This window comes from Erpetoichthys calabaricus, chromosome 1 (assembly GCF_900747795.2).
Source record: "Erpetoichthys calabaricus chromosome 1, fErpCal1.3, whole genome shotgun sequence".
In the NCBI taxonomy this organism is placed as follows: Eukaryota; Metazoa; Chordata; class Cladistia; order Polypteriformes; family Polypteridae; genus Erpetoichthys; species Erpetoichthys calabaricus.
The window spans coordinates 254,106,008-254,125,945 of NC_041394.2; the positions used below are offsets into that span (position 1 = coordinate 254,106,008).

The following is a 19,938-nucleotide window of genomic DNA, read 5'->3' on the forward strand; positions in this document are numbered from 1 at the left end:
CAGGTTTCACTGGGAGATAAATTGCAGTGTTGACCAAATGCATACCCTTTTCCCATTGGCAAAAAAGTGTTATGTGTACCTAGTAGCTTACAGCTATAACCTGTGCCATATAGAAGAAATGGGCTTTACCAGATTCCTATGTACCGTAACGCCTTAAAGGGCACTTGAACTTTCTCAGTACTTGATTGGTATACATGAGGGTAAATATATGAACATTTAGCCATAGAAGTAGGAGCACTTACCCATGGAGAGCACGGCACACAGTTTTATCCAAGGTTTCATTAGTATATTTGCTATCTAAGGCAAAATCATATGCTTCATTCCATTCTCGCTTCACCTTATATGTTCCATTCTCTTTAAAGAAAATCCGTGACTGGCAAAACTTTCCACTGAAATTTTTTTCCTTTGTACTTTGTGAAAAGGAAACATCTTCTTGACAAGTAAGTCCACCATCCAAATCATGCTCACAGGAGCTTTCAGTATTTTGTTGTGGTAACTCTGTAATGCCTGAGGAAATCAATGCTGGCATCTGTGGAGGTAAGCTATAGCAGTGCTCCTTCCAGATATCAACAGGAGAGGGCAATAAAGTCTCATGATGCCCATCCTCTAAATACAGTGTGAGAGGTCTTTCATTCTTGCCAGATTCTTCGACACAGTTTTTTGTAGAACTGTTCATTTCTTCACTTGTTAAACTGCTTTCATACGAGTCTTTACTATACTTTAGTTGGCAGTCACAAGGTAAGGTGTTTTTCTGCAAATTTTCTGCATTATTAGTACTTCTGCTACTTGAGCTAAGAGCTAAATCTGCCAAGAGGTTAAGTGCATCTGAAGAATGACAAACGCCACCACCTTCATCTACAGTGGTGTCACTTTTGGAAGCACTTTTTCTAGATAATGGTTGTCTATAATCAAGTTTTCTGGGATCATGTGATTTTTTTGAAAGCCCCAAACCTGTAACATAGAAACAATATTTTAAAAAGATGTATCTGCATATTTAATAGATATGTAAAAATCTGCATTGCAACATGAGCCTTATAAAATAGTGCATCTGCTTATATTAAGGCCAACATTTTTTGCAAACTTGTTTTACCTTGTGTTTCACTTAAATATGACATCTTCAAAGTTTTTCTAATTTTGGCCTTTTACTTTAGTTATGCTATTGTTATAAATATGCTGATTCTAGAAAATTTGCAAGGCAGAAACATGCTCTAGAAGTAACAGTAGCTTACTACACATACACATGTTGGACTTTATAAACTTGGACAAATCAGTTTCCCCGATTCTCAAGTATTTGCAATTATTGCTGATGGGACAGATTTTAATACTTCTTAAATCCAAGATAAAAAATGCTTTGGAAGTAGATGTACAAATGGTGCACATTGCCCATAAATCATTCAGCATTTCACTTTGCCAGGAGAGAATTTGTCTTTTGGGGTTTCCCAACAATACAGTGACGAAGAACTCTTACATAATTTTATAATAAAATAAAGGAGAGGGAAAAGTTGTCCTTTACACTAAAGCAACAAAAATAACACATGCCAAACTGTGCTATTAAGAGAGAATATGTGGGAAATGTCATTCTGCATAAAGAAACGGTAAAAGAATATACATATTGCTGTATGCAATATACAGCGGATTCTACCAGTGTGCACAGATTCATTGAAATTTCACTTTTTATTTAAAGTCTGAAATCAAAATGCTTAACATCTCCTAAGGTCTTATTGCCAATAACAGCTTAATTAAAAAAACAAATGGATCATTTTTAGGAAAAAAAATTAAAAATAAACATTTAAAGCTTTGGTTGCATATGTGTGCATGTTGTCGTAAATGTGTTCAAATTTAACCAATCACACTGTAAATCACGTACAGGCTGGTAATCTGCTGGTATTATCACCTTGAAGGACTCTGTTTAGCTCCAAAGTCAGCTGCTGTTCTACTAATTCCCTGAATACTTCTTGTGTAGAGACATTCATTGTCCACAAGGAGTTAACAAAACTCCTTCGAATCTTATTGTTGAAAGTACAGCTTTGGAAAGAGATTTATTAATATAAAATTTTCAAAAACACTGCAAAAATCACAGAATACTACAAAGATCACTATTAAGAAACAGAAGAAATATGACACCGCCAGAACATTGCAACAATCGGTACATTCCTCCAGACTAGTGACTGAACATGAAGAAGGACGACTAGGGAAGATACCAAAAGAAGAACAACCACTTTAATGACTGGCCACTACCATCATTTTATAAATATCTTTCATATTCTCCAACGGTTTGAACTGTGGGCAGGGGTAGCAGAGCAATAGGTTTGGTCAAATGGCCAAAGTTCAACAATTAATTAACAGACAGACAGTGCTTGCCTCCATTTATGTTAATCAGTTTCAAACTACTTTGTGTCTTTATGCAATCATTATGTAATTAAGTAAGCTTTTATTTGCATTTAACCAGAGAACTTGTCACAGGACTTGTCACAGTGCCTGCAGCAAGTCAATAATGCTATATAAAAATAAAGAAAATAACAGAAAAAAGGTAGTAAGTCAGGAGCAATTTCTAATAGACCTAGTTGGCATTAAAACCAACAGTTATACTGTGATAGACACAACAGAAATAACACAGTAATCAGCATCAAGTACAAAAGCAGTAGATTCTCGTCACAGGCGATATGGATTCCGATCAGGATACAGGGGGAAATGAATAAATGTTTAATATCATGCCATAGACCTTACTGCCTTAGTAAAAAACCTTCATATAAAAATAATTTCATTTTTTATTATGATAATTCATAGGATATTGCAAACTTAACCAACGAATGGTTTAAAAGAAAAATTAATGCCCTGGGATGTCCAGTGAAACTCAGAAACTTAATCCTATTTAAAAAAAAAAAAAAAAATATATATATATATATATATATATAGCTTGACGTTTTTATAATGGGTTATAGCTTGGAAGTTTAAACTCTTTTACAAAGAGGAGCACCAAAAAATTGCAAAAAAAGGTGTACAAATTAATGGACATATATTCAAACACACTGTAATCTTTCTTAATTAAAACAAATGTTGCTTCCACTCAGTCAAGGTATTAAAAGCTTATTTTGAATTATTTTCCGACTAATTCATTTGTTTATCACTTAAATAGTGGTTGTATGTTAAAGGTGCAAAACGTTTTACATAATTTTCCATTCTATTAGCTTACACATTAAGAAATGCTTATTTTTCTATCTAAGGACATATATACTTTTGATGAAAATGAAGTATGGATATCATTCTAACTAAAAGCTTCACCTAACTAAATGAGCAACAAAAATATTTAGGTACTGTATGTATTGCTCAGTTTATACACAGAATTTTTTGGCACACACACACACAAAAAAAAAAAACAGAAGTCTTCGCTACAAAATTGATAACATTAATAAACCATGAACAAATCTGCCTTTGGGCGGACTTGCCAACAGTCAATGACACCAAGTATCAAGTTAAAACAGCAGCTACAAACATTGCTTTGCTATACATTAGAAGTTTTCATTATAAAATTTGTCTCATTTATTATGGGAACTTAAAATTGAGACAGTACAATTGAATTTTTAAAATACATACCTTTTTCCTTTATATACTCCACTTTCCTGTTCTTATTGTTTACACTTCCCTTTGTTGTTTTTACCACCTTTTGTTTTTTTAGGTGAGTGTTTATGTCACAGTCACGCGAGTACAAAGAATCTGTAATTTCTTCTGTGCCACTGTTCAGGCCAATGGCAGATTGTGAATTAGGATGAGCTGCTCCAGCTCTTCTTTTCCTCTCAGAGGATTTTGACTGCACCTCCATTTGCTTTTTTGACAGCCTTGCTGCATCTTTACTGTTGTTTAATATATTTGCATTGTGTGGAAGGATGGTGTTTTCACATTGTAACGTAATATTACTTGACTGCATTTTCATTTTATGTTTTGCTTTCCTCTGCAAAGTATTCAGTTTTCCATCTATGACAGGAGCTTTGTGTTTTGCATGAATTGGTGGCCTCTTTCTTTTTCCACAACAACTCTCATTAAGAATAGCACCATTAAATCTTTGATATGACTTAAGTTCTTTAGGTTCCTGGTAGTGTCCATGACCCCTAAGGTCTGCCTCACTGGTACCACTTTCTTTCTCTACATCATCATTCGCTGAACGTTGTGCAATATCTGGATCTAGTAAAATATCCCCAGTTCTTGGCAGAATTTCACTTGCGATTATAGATTTTTGTTGTTTCAAATTTAAATTAGAATCATTTTCTATTTCTTTTGTTTGCTTTAAGGAATTAGAATTATTTTCAAATAGTTTTGAGCCATGTGGCACAAAAACTTTTCCACATTTAGTGGTAATTTCTTTTAACTTTAATTTAAAACAATCATTTTTAACCTTTTTTTTAGGTTGACACAATTCAGTAACAGAGACAGAACTATGAGGTTCTCCGACAGCTGTATTTTCTAGATTTTTTTCAACATTTCTATTGCTTTTTTGATAACGTTTTTTGATTATTTTATTGCTTCTTAAACTAGCAGATAAAGAACCATCAACAGCTGCCATTGACTTTTCATTCTGTAGACTGCAACCTTTTACTGATTTTCTGAGAGGCACACTACTTGCTGCAGCATGTGGAACTGTTGGCACTAACAGGTTGCTGCAGTCCTCAGCACTGTTGCATCTTTCTGTCAAATCCATTCCAAAATCTACCTCTTCATCCTGATTCAAGACAATATCATCAGAAGGATCTACCATGTTTTGTTGAATCCTATTACATTCACTGCTTAGCATTTCTTCTGTTATTTTTCCTGCATTAGTACATACATTAAGGTTCTGCTTGATGTTTGGCGGCTGTATATCCTGAACAGTGTTAAAACTACCGTTATGAATATCAACTTCTTTTCTTAATGTCCATTTGTGAACATTAATGGAATATTCTGCGTTCCCTGTAGTCTCTGATGACTTAACATGAGAAAAGAAGCTATTTGTACAATCATTTTTGTTGTCAGAACTGATCTGTTGGCATAAATCACTAACTTTTGATACAGGAAAATGGTACCCATGGGGATCACGAAAGTAAGATTCTAAATGTGAAATAGCAACTTCTGGACATTTCACTGACTTATAAAGTTGATCTTGAACTGGAGAAATATCACACTGCTCAGCAAAAAAGTTTTCTTTTATACATGCAGAAGACAGTGGTTCTTCTGTTACTGCCATATAGTTTTGTAAATGGTATTCCAGTGACTCACAGAGAGAACTTCCTTGATGATGGCAGTATTCTGCAGATTTCCTTAATGCATATTTAAGGGCTGGCAGAATTTGATTTACATTAGGGCATATTTCACTCCCTGAATTCTGTAAAAAACATGAAGAATTCAAATCTGAAAAAAGAAAAAAGAAAGCCACTTAAAAATGTCAAGTATAAAATACAGTAACTCCTTTATGAAAAAAATAAAATGTACATATTACTTACTTTAGAATAATAATGTAAACATGTTAAATACTTCCAAAAGAAGAGAGAGATCTATGACAAACATTGGTACCAATAATGAAAATTTCACAATATATGAATAGAACATATAAACATACTTGGTGCCTTACTTTATACAGTGGGTACGGAAAGTATTCAGACCCTTCAATTTTTCACTCTGTCATATTGCAGCCATTTGCTAAAATCATTTCAATTAATTTTTTCCCTCATTAATGTACACACAGCACCCTATATTGACAGACAAAAAAAAGAATTTTTGAAATTGTTGCAGATTTATTAAAAAAGAAAAACTGAAATATCACATGGTCCTAAGTATTCAGACCCTTTTCTCAGTATTTAGTAGAAGCACCCTTTTGAGCTAATATAGCCATGAGTCTTCTTGGGAAAGATGCAACAAGTTTTTCACACCTGGATTTGGGGATCCTCTGCCATTCCTCCTTGCAGATCCTCTCCAGTTCTGTCAGGTTGGATGGTAAACGTTGGTGGACAGCCATTTTTAGGTCTCTCCAGAGATGCTCAATTGGGTTTAAGTCAGGGCTCTGGCTGGGCCATTCAAGAACAGTCACAGAGTTGTTGTGAAGCCACTCCTTCGTTATTTTAGCTGTGTGCTTAGAGTCATTGTCTTGTTAAAAGGTAAACCTTAGGCCCAGTCTGAGGTCCTTAGCACTCTGGAGAAGGTTTTTGTCCAGGATATCCCTGTACTTGGCCGCATTCATCTTTCCCTCGATTGCAACCACTCGTCCTGTCCCTGCTGCTGAAAAACACCCCCACAGCATGATGCTGCCATCGCCATGCTTCACTGTGGGGACTGTATTGGACAAGTGATGAGCAGTGCCTGGTTGTCTCCACACATACCTCAGAGCAAGACACATGACAGCTCGCATGGAGTTTGCTAAAAGACACCTGAAGGACTCTGAGATGGTGAGAAATAAGATTCTCTGGTCTGATGAGACCAAGATAGAACTTTTTGGCCTTAATTCTAAGCGGTATGTGTGGAGACAACCAGGCACTGCTCATCACTTGTCCAATACAGTCCCCCACAGTGAAGCATGGTGGTGGCAGCATCATGCTGTGGGGGTGTTTTTCAGCTGCAGGGACAGGATGACTGGTTGCAATCGAGGGACAGATGAATGCGGCCAAGTACAGGGATATCCTGGACAAAAACCTTCTCCAGAGTGCTAAGGACCTCAGACTGGGCCGAAGGTTTACCTTCCAACAAGACAATGACCCTAAGCACACAGCTAAAATAACGAAGGAGTGGCTTCACAACAACTCTGTGACTGTTCTTGAATGGCCCAGCCAGAGCCCTGACTTAAACCCAATTGAGCACCTCTGGAGAGACCTAAAAATGGCTGTCCACCAACGTTTACCATCCAACCTGACAGAACTGGAGAGGATCTGCAAGGAGGAATGGCAGAGGATCCCCAAATCCAGGTGTGAAAAACTTGTTGCATCTTTCCCAAGAAGACTCATGGCTGTATTAGCTCAAAAGGGTGCTTCTACTAAATACTGAGCAAAGGGTCTGAATACTTAGGACCATGTGATATTTCAGTTTTTCTTTTTTAATAAATCTGCAACAATTTCAAAAATTCTTTTTTTTGTCTGTCAATATGGGGGTGCTGTGTGTACATTAATGAGGGAAAAAATTAATTTAAATGATTTTAGCAAATGGCTGCAATATGACAAAGAGTGAAAAATTGAAGGGGGTCTCAATACTTTCCGTACCCACTGTACACCTTTATCCATTATGACCTAAAAATTAGGATACATTACAACAGTTGAAAGGTATTTTCTAGAGATGGAAGTATGGGCAGGTTAAGTGAGTTGCTTAGGATCACAAAATCAATTGCAGGTGGGGTGCACATTTTAAGGAAGACAACTAAATTCCATACCTTTTATTTCAATTACTGTAATCAGGGTATTCAAGTTAATACAATTTTATTCTTAATATATACATTGCTTAGCAAAATAAATACCTTTCTGAATTGCTCTTGAAGCAGGGAATATAAAAATGGCATACAGCATGAGATCTTTTTCATATTTTTGTTCTAAAAGGAAAATTCAAAGAGATCAAGTTAAAAAATATGAATAAATATTTGTAGTTAGAAGGCTATAAAATGTATTAAAATATATGGCATACTATCTCAAAATTTAAATGCAATGCATACTTTTTAATGCTGTTTGATTTAGCTTTATTTACCCTAACCCTAACTCAGGTAATTTAATTTGAAGTTAACTTGATATATATGTAATTCAGGTGACTACAATATGGTTCCAGCCAATTGCAATGCACCAGGTCCAGCACTACTGGCTTAGATTTCAAGGTGATAGATATACTGTCTGCAGGTGTCATAAATACAGTGATTACATGCATACATTCATACACACACGGGTGCTGGCACTTTATTTAAAGTACACTTCTCTAATATAGTATGCCTCCTTTTACCATTACAACAGCACAAATTAGTCTGGGCATGGATTCTACAAGATGTGGGATTGTATTTTTCATAAATATTATACCATGCAAATAGTACTGAGAGTTTTCTGCAAATCAGAAGGCTACACAGTCTTACTGTGAACAGCCCTTTCCACCTCATGAAAAGGTGCCCAAGAGGGTCATGCCATGTTTCCAGAATGGTTCAGTATGATACATGCCAATGGTGCATTATCATTCTGAAATTGCCCAAAAGAGTATTGATAAACTACAGCCATGAAAGCTGCTTTCATTCATAGGATTCCTATAACTGATAACTTTTTCCTTCATTCTCAGTAATCCATTCAAACAATTTTGGATCAAACCCTATGACAACAGTCATTTGGGAGATGCCAGAACTGACACACTTACATCAACTATCACGTCACTTTCAAAATCACTAAGTTCACTTATTTTGCTCATTCCAATGCTCAAATGAACAGTACCGATGTGTAAAAGCCAACAAAATAAAATACACATTTCATCCTCATTCTTACATTTCACTTTTTCTCCCGTCTCTCGTAGCATGTCAACACAAAAATTTCTATCATTTTATCATTCTGCACACATGAATTCCATCGCCATTTATAATGTTTCTTTTTTCTTTCTTTTATAAAACATTTTATTGAATTTACTAAAATAAAACATCATTCCATACAACCATGTCAAATTTTACAAGACTACGTTCAATCATATGTTTACCAATGCTGAATCATACTGTTTAGCCTTACTTTCTCAATTAACATTTAAATTTTCTGAGTGGTGTTTTAATCGGTATCCAATTTAAAGGTGACTGCCTTTAAACAAACCCAGATTCAAATTTTATTGAATTGCAACTGCCTATTAAAAATGTGTTCTGCAAATTTAATTTATTTTTGTTCACCTACTTAAACTGTAACCTACTTAAACGATATAGCACTTGATCAAAGAAATTATTTGTGATGTTCTTTTCTGCATAAGAGTGCCAGACGTTTTGGTTGTAATATAAAAAAAAAGTTAATTTAATAGTTATCCAAAAATCAAATAAACCTGTTGCTATAACCATGGCCCAAAATAATAAATGGCCAAAGCAGTGCTTATACTGAACACTATATAGTGGCCATAAAGATTAACTCTGTAAGAAACAGCACAGATTAAAAAAAATGCACATTATTACTACTAGGTGGCTCCGACCCCTCGTTAGCTTCGCCAATCCCCAGGGATAAGTTTTGGACACCCACTATCTTGCCACAGAGCTGACGGAAGGGCATCAGGATGCACCTCCTTTAGAGAAAGCGATTATATGTAGAAGAGTATGCAGGGCATGAAGGAGGAAGACGGTTTGGTCCTTAGTTATTATAGATAGAAAATCAGTTATTGAGCATTTCAGTACAACTGTCTATTTTAAATGCCAAAAAATAATAAAACATAGTAAAAGTAAAGTAAAAAAGGAAAACGTAATAAAATGTAATAAAAAGTAAATAAAAAATTAAATTACATTAACTCCTTATCAAAAAACAATATTATGAATTACTTTATCCTCTAACTTACATTCTATAAACGTTACTTTTTTGCATTTCTGTTTGCATATTGTTCAGGATAGGTTTCTCTTTTTTGGTTATTGGACGTTCTCTTTGTTCTTGATTTTTATTATATGCAGCTATTTTCTGCTCATTTTGTTTTTTTGACAGCTCTTGCTGCTCTTTTTCTATCATGATCTAAAATTTGACATTCTTGAATAGATAATTAGCTTTACTGTAATTACCATTGTAACTGACTGTGTTGATGGGCGAGTTAGAACTGAGAGTGTCACATGGTGGGACAGAGAGAGTAGGAATAATGATTGGGTGAATGGTGCAGAGGGGAGTGGCCAAGGCTCAATAATGCGGACACAACGGAAAACTTTTTTAATATATTTCTCTGAGCCACCAGGTGGCACGGTCCTTAAAACTCATTGTAGTAAAAAGGAAACTTCGAAAGTTCCCACAGGGTCAAATTTTTGGGTTCTAAAGAAGTCTATGGTCTTCTTCTGACAAAGCTGAGAAATGTGTGTAAAACTTGGTGTTGGACCAAGTACATGAAAGTATATAAAGAACAAATACAGATATGATCAAGTGTGTGAAATTGTGTAAAGAACAAACACAGAGATTGGACCAAGAGTGTGAAACTGTATAAAGGAATAAACACATGCACGTATTATTACAGGGTTAGATTCACTCTTACAATATATTCTAAGACTCAGTGGGTCAGTTGCTGTGTTCTATGAGCTTGGGGTGATCCCATGCTGTTCTGGTCTTAATACATATTTACATTAACAACTCTAACTTTTGGGTTTAGCACAGCTGTAGTGTTCCCCAAAGATGCAGAGTAGCATCGGGCGAGGACCAAGATTAAGTGCAGTTGCAGTGTGCTTCTGTGAGTTGGAAAAGGGAAACAAAGTTGTGTACTTAAACCATCTTGTGAGCAGATTTAGCAGACATAGTATGGTGGATAATGCTACAAAATGAATATTGCATGCATTTACGGACATGAAAAAGCAAAAAATATTCAATTTATAACTGTACTGAAGTATAACGTGATACTGAATCAAATAAATTTAACTTTATCCCACAAAAAAAGACAAGTGATACATGGCCATATTTATATTGCGTAATATAAGAAAAATACAGATCAAGACACATTTAACCATTAATATTCAGTAATAAAACGCAGAGTCTCTGCCCCTAATTAAGAAATTAACTCAGCTGCCAGTTTGGAAGTGTGCACTGAAAGGATGCTGTTAGTTTCTTCCATGCTGTACTCTTTTGGACTTTCATGGAGACATCTTTGCTGGTATCCTATAAATTTCATATGAGATTTCTCACAATATATATATTATGTAGAACTTGTGCTCTACAATGAAGACTGAAATGCAATGAGACATTCTTTACAAATACTGTCTGCCTTTGACTAGGTATTTTACATGCTTTGCTGACTTTTTAATTTGACTGTTAGGAAAAGCATGTGTACATAATGATTGACAAGCATCAGTTTTTCTGTATTATCTAAACAACTGGGAAATAAGTTACAAGACGACCAGATTAAGACCCCCATAGGCTTCAGGGTGTCAGATCCACATATCTATACTCTACGAACATCACATAAAGAAATAAAAAGAGCCTTTGGGGGAGTGGGATGGGGGTTGGGTTAGGGGAAGATCCCTCTTGGAGATTTGAGTGTGCAGGGTTGATATAATGTATAAATAACCGCATACATGTGTTACATGGAAGAGCAAAAGGTAAAAACAGAAACAGAAAAATGCTGGCATTATTTTCTTTCTTGCATATGCCAAGATCCCTTGCCAACCAGGGCACTAGGTAGACATGCTCCACCAAGAACACCCTGATGGTAGATTTATCCATATATCCATCTTCAAACCCACTTTTCCTAATCGGGATCACAGAGAAAATGTAAACTTATTAAAAAAATTATGAAAATATTAAGCTACATCAGGATGTACTTTAACCCTTGTGTTCTGTCCCTTTAAATAGAGAGGAATGTGCAGCTGTACACTGTTAACTGAGACAGGGCAATACGTTAATTGCTCCTACGCCACCATTGACTGGTAAAATCAGATGGCTAGCAAAGCAAACCAAGGAGAAACACAAAGTAAAAACAAGATTAGCTGCAGTTTGGGAATTGGTATTGATCTTGTTCCGTCGGTCACTGAAACAGTATGTAAACCTGAGGATTGTCATACATCTTTTTACCATACTAAGTAGTCTGCTAGTACGGCAACCGCCCAGTGTTTCCTACCATAAAAAACAGTATTTAGTAAACAGACCTTTCATTTTAAAAATGCACATTAATTCTCCTTCATAGTAAAACATTTTTACGAGAAGATCATCACTGCTTGTAAAACTACATACTGTACTTAAAATTCTATCACCAGTTAAATCCTATTTACTCTACAAGTGGAATAATTAGACATTTGTTCCATATTTTTTGCATATATTAATTATTACATTTCTTACCTTTGTAAGCATTCAACGCTGAAGATGTCAATAATACAAGTATGCCATTATCATTTAAACTGCTAACAAGTGCCTGGAAAAATAATTACAAATTAGACATTCTAAGAAAACATTCACATTATTCTTACTCACAGTATTAACATCTCTTATGTGAAGTTCAAACATTACAGACATTTTTAAATATGTTTAGGCTGATAATCAACAATGTAAAGCTTCCATGTATTATACTTAATTATGATGTAATATGCTTAGGCCATGATCTTTCACAAACTATAATAACCAGTAAAACTGCCACAGCCTCAGCATCTTTAGCTGAAGACCATAAATAGCCTTAAAATGATGTACGTAACATTTTCAAAAATACTTTATCTAAGTGAGTGTCAGGTCAAGTTTTGGCCAAATGCTACTCTTAATCACACAATGAATTTGTAACACATTCTTAGTGTCTAATGTTATGTGTTGTAAACGGTCACCAATGTAGTACATTCATACCATAAATGTAATTACTAGAGAAAAAAAAGAAGTTTTGCTCACAAATACTGCAGAGATAGAAAAAGCAGTTCAATAGATAGACAACTAGCTGTTACGTAAGTTAAAATGTATTATTGGTGTATTATAAAAGAAATTACAGCAAAGCAAATAAAACAATTAAAAATATAATGACATTTAATGAAACAACCTGAAAAGAGAAATCTAGGCTTGGGCGAAATCAGAGTGTTCTCTCTGGTAAATTAAATTACCAGGTTATACTGAGGAGTTTCACTTGGCATTTGACATGAAGCTGTTTAAATCGAATTTAGTCCCTTCTATCTTGTTCATTTTTGAAGAAGAGAGCAATTATGTTTAAAAGGATAAATCTGATGTACTGTCAATTGTACAAGATGTACACTTTCTTAGATGAATGGAGAGGTTTAAAAATAGGATCAGTATTGCAAGAAGCCAGACATTTAAAAAAAAACACATAACAACTTAATGAATACTGCCACTTTGAGAGGCATAATTACTGGCTTAATAAAAACATGCCCTTTGAATTTCAGAGATGGACCAAACTGGAAGTCAATTAATTTTAGACGCTATATTTTGGCACTGCATGGTTCAAGTGAAGGACACTAGTTCTCTTATTTGTTGACTGTCCCTTGTGTGGGCAATACACATGATGGATTCAACAGAGCCAGCTGGAAGCAAGAACAGGAAAGTACAAAATTGCCTTGAAACAAAACATGCTTCTTTGCTTTTCCACATTTTTTCAAAGAGGAGTAAAAAGGACAAAACTGTATTGCTGTAAACTTCCAATATTCACACGAATGAACCAAAATGAATAATATGTCGTGGTGTGTGGCTGCTGCGAGCCTCAGCTTTGGACTCTGACCTTGGGTCGGCTCAGGGAACAGAGAATAGAATGGAATATGGGGTTGCCTCTGAGCTCAAACCAAGCATGAAGGCAAAGAAATTGTCTGTAGACCTCCAAGACAGGATTGTCTCGAGGCACATATCTGGGGAAAGTTACAGAAAAATTTCTGCTGCTTTGAAGGTCCCAATGAGCACAGTGGCCTCCATCATCCGTAAGTGGAAGAAGTTCGAAACCACCAGGACTCTTCCTAGAGCTGGCCGGCCATCTAAACTGAGCGATCGGGGGAGAAGGGCGTTAGTCAGGGAGGTGACCAAGAACCCGATGGTCACTCTGTCAGACCTCCAGAGGTCCTCTGTGGAGAGAGAAGAACCTTCCAGAAGGACAACCATCTCTGCAGCAATCCACCAATCAAGCCTGTATGGTGCAGTGGCCAGACGGAAGCCACTCCTTAGTAAATGGCACATGGCAGCCCGCCTGGAGTTTGCCAAAAGGCACCTGAAGGACTCTCAGACCATGAGAAAGAAAATTCTCTGGTCTGATGAGACAAAGATTGAACTCTTTGGTGTGAATGCCAGGCGCCACGTTTGGAGGAAACCAGGCACCGCTCATCACCAGGCCAATACCATCCCTACAGTGAAGCATGGTGGTGGCAGCATCATGCTGTGGGGATGTTTTTCAGCGGCAGGGACTGGGAGACTAGTCAGGATAAATGGAAAGATGACTGCAGCAATGTACAGAGAAATCCTGGATGAAAACCTGCTCCAGCGCGCTCTTGACCTCAGACTGGGGACAACAACCCTAAGTACACAACCAAGATATCAAAGGAGTGGCTTCAGGACAACTCTGTGAATGTCCTTGAGTGGCCCAGCCAGAGCCCAGACTTGAATCCGATTGAACATCTCTGGAGAGATCTTAAAATGGCTGTGCACCGACGCTTCCCATCCAACCTGATGGAGCTTGAGAGGTGCTGCACAGAGGAATGGGCAAAACTGGCCAAGGATAGGTGTGCCAAGCTTGTGGCATCATATTCAAAAAGACTTGAGGCTGTAATTGCTGCCAAAGGTGCATCGACAAAGTATTGTGCAAAGGCTGTGAATACTTATGTACATGTGATTTCTCAGTTTTTTTATTTTTAATAAATTTGCAAAAACCTCAAGTAAACCTTTTTCACATTGTTATTATGGGGTGTTGTGTGTAGAATTCTGAGGAAAAAAATGAATTTAATCCATTTTGGAATAAGGCTGTAACATAACAAAATGTGGAAAAAGTGATGCGCTGTGAATACTTTCCGGATGCACTATATGTCCATTTTTGTTACATATTTGTCCCAACATCAGAGTTTTCTGTGTAATATCAGACTTGACAGTTTTACATTAATCCATGATTCAAGTTGATCTGTTGTCACTCATCTTTTATTATCAGACTTTATTGCTTAGCCTGTGTACAAATAAAGAATTACAGAATGAACTGAGAGACTGCATTACATTTGCCAACATACCGTTCAGATTTACTGTATAGTATACTGCATGTTGTTTTACAGAATTTGTCATGATAGGAGTTACAGTAATGGACATTCGTCAGCCTTCAAAAAGGAAATATATAAATTTGGTATATACATATTTTTATTTAGTATGCTGTTTTGCCTGTATTGCAATAACTGTGCAGCTTGGTAATGCATTTCTGTTAATGCAGTATTACAAGCTTTCTGCTTTGACACACTGAAACACAAAATTTTACTTTGGTATTAACAAATGGAGCAACCTGTTTCATCACCAGTGTACACAAGTCAAATAGCCATTTTGTTTTAAACTTGCCTTGATTTATACATGCTATAAAAGTGGCTAGTATTGCAGGTGTACAGTTTTTCCACACATCTCCTAGTCCTTTACCAGTAATTGCAGATGCATATGAATGCTTGGATGGACATACTGTATGTAGAAGTCTAATCAAGCCTCTTGTATCAGAACTGGTAGGAATTGATATTAAAAAGCAATTATTTCATCATCTGCAAGTTATACAATTACAAATTACATCTGATAGAGTAGTGTGTGATTCAGAACAATGATGTGACCTATTTCAGAGCTAACTAAACAATGGGATAAAAGTGACAAAAGTGAAATCCTATCAAATGTGTTTTGCCTTTTATTTAAGATGATAAGCATGATTCAAGCAATCGCCTACTGAAATAAATTCTCCTGCCTCAAACACAAAACATTTCCAGATATGAAATTATCATTATATTTTCTGCATTTTGGTGTCGACTTTGTGTTGGCTCTTATGACATTTAGTACTCTCTTCTATGGGTCAGATGGGGAAAAATAAGCTTTTCAGTGGGGAATTTTATGTGATCTCCCTTTAAATCAATAACTCAATAGAAAAAAAATAACTAGATCACTCTCAAATGACATTTTTGTGGCCTCATAGTAATCACAATCATGCAATACATGCAATATGTTTAGTTTACTTATTAGCTGCTTTTTTGAGGATACTGAGCCACAAATCAAGAGATCTCATGTTTCTACAAGGAATGTGTTATCTTGACTCAAAATGGCTAATTAGTTGCTGAAAGTTTTTTCTGTCAACCATGCTGATGGTTAACATATTTTGATTCATTATTGTAAACATCCTATATGATTTCTTCTAACCACTGTTCACTGTTTTTCATACTGGTGCTGCCAATACAGTATTTTGCTACAGTTTGACTTTGCAACAGTCTTGTTTGATTTGTATGTAATACACCACAGATGTAGTGCTTTGATATTTCAACACTACATTACACAGTTTGCAATTAACATTCATTTCTTCATTCCAAACTGTCCCAATTTAGCACACTTATTTTTCACTAAAGGCATATATTTATTCTGACTTTCGGTTTAAACATTGTCACTATGTAGCATTTCTATTTAAAAGAACTATCTGTCTCAAAATTAATACAGCTGAGCCCATAGGAATGTCATGCTTACATGTGGCAATTCAACTGCTCCTAGCCAAATGGCACATCTTCGTCATATGCAGCAGTTCAAAAATACAGTGGTGTGAAAAACTATTTGCCCCCTTCCTGATTTCTTATTCTTTTGCATGTTTGTCACACAAAATGTTTCTGATCATCAAACACATTTAACCATTAGTCAAATATAACACAAGTAAACACAAAATGCAGTTTTTAAATGATGGTGTTTATTATTTAGGGAGAAAAAAAATCCAAACCTACATGGCCCTGTGTGAAAAAGTAATTGCCCCCTTGTTAAAAAATAACCTAACTGTGGTGTATCACACCTGAGTTCAATTTCTGTAGCCACCCCCAGGCCTGACTACTGCCACACCTGTTTCAATCAAGAAATCACTTAAATAGGAGCTGCCTGACACAGAGAAGTAGACCAAAAGCACCTCAAAAGCTAGACATCATGCCAAGATCCAAAGAAATTCAGGAACAAATGAGAACAGAAGTAATTGAGATCTATCAGTCTGGTAAAGGTTATAAAGCCATTTCTAAAGCTTTGGGACTCCAGCGAACCACAGTGAGAGCCGTTATCCACAAATGGCAAAAACATGGAACATGGTGAACCTTCCCAGGAGTGGCCGGCCGACCAAAATTACCCTAAGAGCGCAGAGACGACTCATCCGAGAGGTCACAAAAGACCCCAGGACAACGTCTAAAGAACTGCAGGCCTCACTTGCCTCAATTAAGGTCAGTGTTCACGACTCCACCATAAGAAAGAGACTGGGCAAAAACGGCCTGCATGGCAGATTTCCAAGACGCAAACCACTGTTAAGCAAAAAGAACATTAGGGCTTGTCTCAATTTTGCTAAGAAACATCTCAATGATTGCCAAGACTTTTGGGAAAATACCTTGTGGACTGATAAGTCAAAAGTTGAACTTTTTGGAAGGCAAATGTCCCGTTACATCTGGCGTAAAAGGAACACAGCATTTCAGAAAAAGAACATCATACCAACAGTAAAATATGGTGGTGGTAGTGTGATGGTCTGGGGTTGTTTTGCTGCTTCAGGACCTGGAAGGCTTGCTGTGATAGATGGAACCATGAATTCTACTGTCTACCAAAAAATCCTGAAGGAGAATGTCTGGCCATCTGTTCGTCAACTCAAGCTGAAGCGATCTTGGGTGCTGCAACAGGACAATGACCCAAAACACACCAGCAAATCCACCTCTGAATGGCTGAAGAAAAACAAAATGAAGACTTTGGAGTGGCCTAGTCAAAGTCCTGACCTGAATCCAATTGAGATGCTATGGCATGACCTTAAAAAGGCGGTTCATGCTAGAAAACCCTCAAATAAAGCTGAATTACAACAAATTTGCAAAGATGAGTGGGCCAAAATTCCTCCAGAGCGCTGTAAAAGACTCATTGCAAGTTATCGCAAATGCTTGATTGCAGTTATTGCTGCTAAGGGTGGCCCAACCAGTTATTAGGTTCAGGGGGCAATTACTTTTTCACACAGGGCCATATAGGTTTGGATTTTTTTTCTCCCTAAATAATAAAAACCACCATTTACAAACTGCATTTTGTGTTTACTTGTGTTATATTTGACTAATGGTTAAATGTGTTTGATGATCAGAAACATTTTGTGTGACAAACATGCAAAAGAATAAGAAATCAGGAAGGGGGAAAATAGTTTTTCACACCACTGTAATTACCAGATGGCAAACAACATCCTGTGGGAACTGATGATGAATTCCACATAACCTGACATTACTTTTGTCTGCCATGTTTTTCAGCTCGACTGTAAACATTTTTTTTTAACATTTTATTAATTTTAGTAGAATCAAACAACGATCCATACAAGCAAGTCAAGTTTAACAAAACTAGGTTAGAAATGAATCAACCCCAGCCATGAGAAGAGGGCCAGACCAGCAGAGCAAAACTTTTAATATATAAATAAAAGAAAAAAATAAATAGAATAAAAAAAGAGGGGAGAGAATCCACTTCCTCAATTTAAGTGTTTATTCTAAAATGTTATTGAATAGATCCTGCTAAGTTTTGAAAAAGTTTTGTACAGATCCTCTAAGAGAGAATTTGATTTTTTCCAATTTTAGATAATATATAACATCAGTTACCCACTGATTTAAAAGAGGTGAGTTAGCATTCTTCCATTTGAGAAAGAAAAGTCTATGTGCCAATAGTGAAGAACAGTAAAGGCAATTACAGTTTGTTTGTCCTTCTCCACTTCAAGCCCATCTGGAAATACACCAAACATATCTGTTAATGGATTAGGAGGGTTTATGACACTAAGGCTGTCTGAAAGGCATTTAAAGATTTGGTGTACACCCAAAACATATTGCCCAATGAGGCTGGAACCTGATTGCAATGTTCACAGGTTGGATCTTGCCCTGGAAAAATTTTGGAAAACTTTAAAAGAGACAGACATGCTTGATAAAAGATTTTAAGTTGAATAATTGTATGCTTTGCACATATGCAGCTCGAATGAATTCTATACATTGCTACCTTCCACTCCTTTCTGAGATGTTGAGTGAGAGATCCTTTTCCCACAGTACTCTGGGTCTTTGAAAGGGAGGGGGGACTGTAAAATGTTTTTATATATTACAGAAATGCTGTCTCAGTCCTTGAGACTGATCAATATTTCTTCTGGTAGGTGGGAGGTGAAGGGAATTGGGCAGGTTTTGTTTAACAAAGTTTCTAATTTGAAGGTAGTGAAAGAAATGTGTTGCTGGAAAGTTAAATCTGGAGTGCAATTGTTCGGGATGCGAAGACGTTGTCTAAGTACAGATCTCTAAGTGATTTAATCCCAAATGTTTTCCAGACATTAAAAACTTTTCCAGAAATCTTTTGAAATTCTGTTAGTGCAATTAGGACTGCAGGCACAGTATTTTGTGGATCTGATATATAAAGTACCATATCATCTGCATATAGAGAAATGTTCTGTTCAAGTCAGTCTCTGATAATCCCCTATATTTCATAAGCATTTGAAAAGTGAGCTGCCATTGGCTCAATGGCGACTGCAAAAAGCAGTGGTGACATGGGACATCCTTGTCTAGTACCACTGTACTGTAAACTTAATTTGACCTTGTAGGTTCCAATTTTATTTGCAGCTATGAGAGAAGATGATTGGTCTTATTGTTTTTGACTTACTATGACCTTGAAAATTACATAAGCTTAGCTTCTGCTATCCTTTATGCAAGTGTGTGATTTGTATTTTCATTGCATTCAGTGTCCACACCTGTACTCCTGTGCAGCCTTGTGTGCCTATATAGAATAACTTTATGGTTAAGGATTTATCTTTGGGAGTATCAGCTTGCATTAATAAAACTACTTAAATACCCTAATTAAAGGTACAAGTTTCTCTGTTCCTTAGATTGCTTCCACACAAGTTTGAGGAAGTAGTGGGGGCAGAGCCTATCCGAACAGCACCAAGCACCAATTCAACACAGGGAACAAATAGAATGTAAACCTTCAAGTCCTCAAATAAGCATAAAGCTGCATCAGTTCTATCTGTTTGCTGCTATATTTATAATACAGGATACTATACACACAAAAAGAATTATGGCTAATTGTTTACTGGACATTTTGAAGCATACATGTTGCGATTTACTCACAATTACTTTACCTGCCAAGTCTCAAGTTACCCAATAATACACTAGTTGTTGAAGTCACTAGATTT

At 36.3% G+C, this 19,938-nt stretch overlaps 1 protein-coding gene across 1 annotated transcript in view; it reads right to left on the minus strand.

Annotated features, from left to right (window-relative positions):
* Positions 1–19,938, minus strand: part of tasor2 (transcription activation suppressor family member 2) — a 149,118-nt gene that overhangs the window by 28,031 nt on the left and 101,149 nt on the right. Inside the window, exons 12-15 of the mRNA XM_051930910.1 lie at positions 11,955–12,027; positions 7,466–7,537; positions 3,595–5,379; positions 243–951 (exon numbers count right to left, since the gene is read on the minus strand). Of these exons, the coding sequence (XP_051786870.1) occupies positions 243–951; positions 3,595–5,379; positions 7,466–7,537; positions 11,955–12,027 (2,639 nt within the window). The remainder of the gene's footprint in view (positions 1–242; positions 952–3,594; positions 5,380–7,465; positions 7,538–11,954; positions 12,028–19,938) is intronic.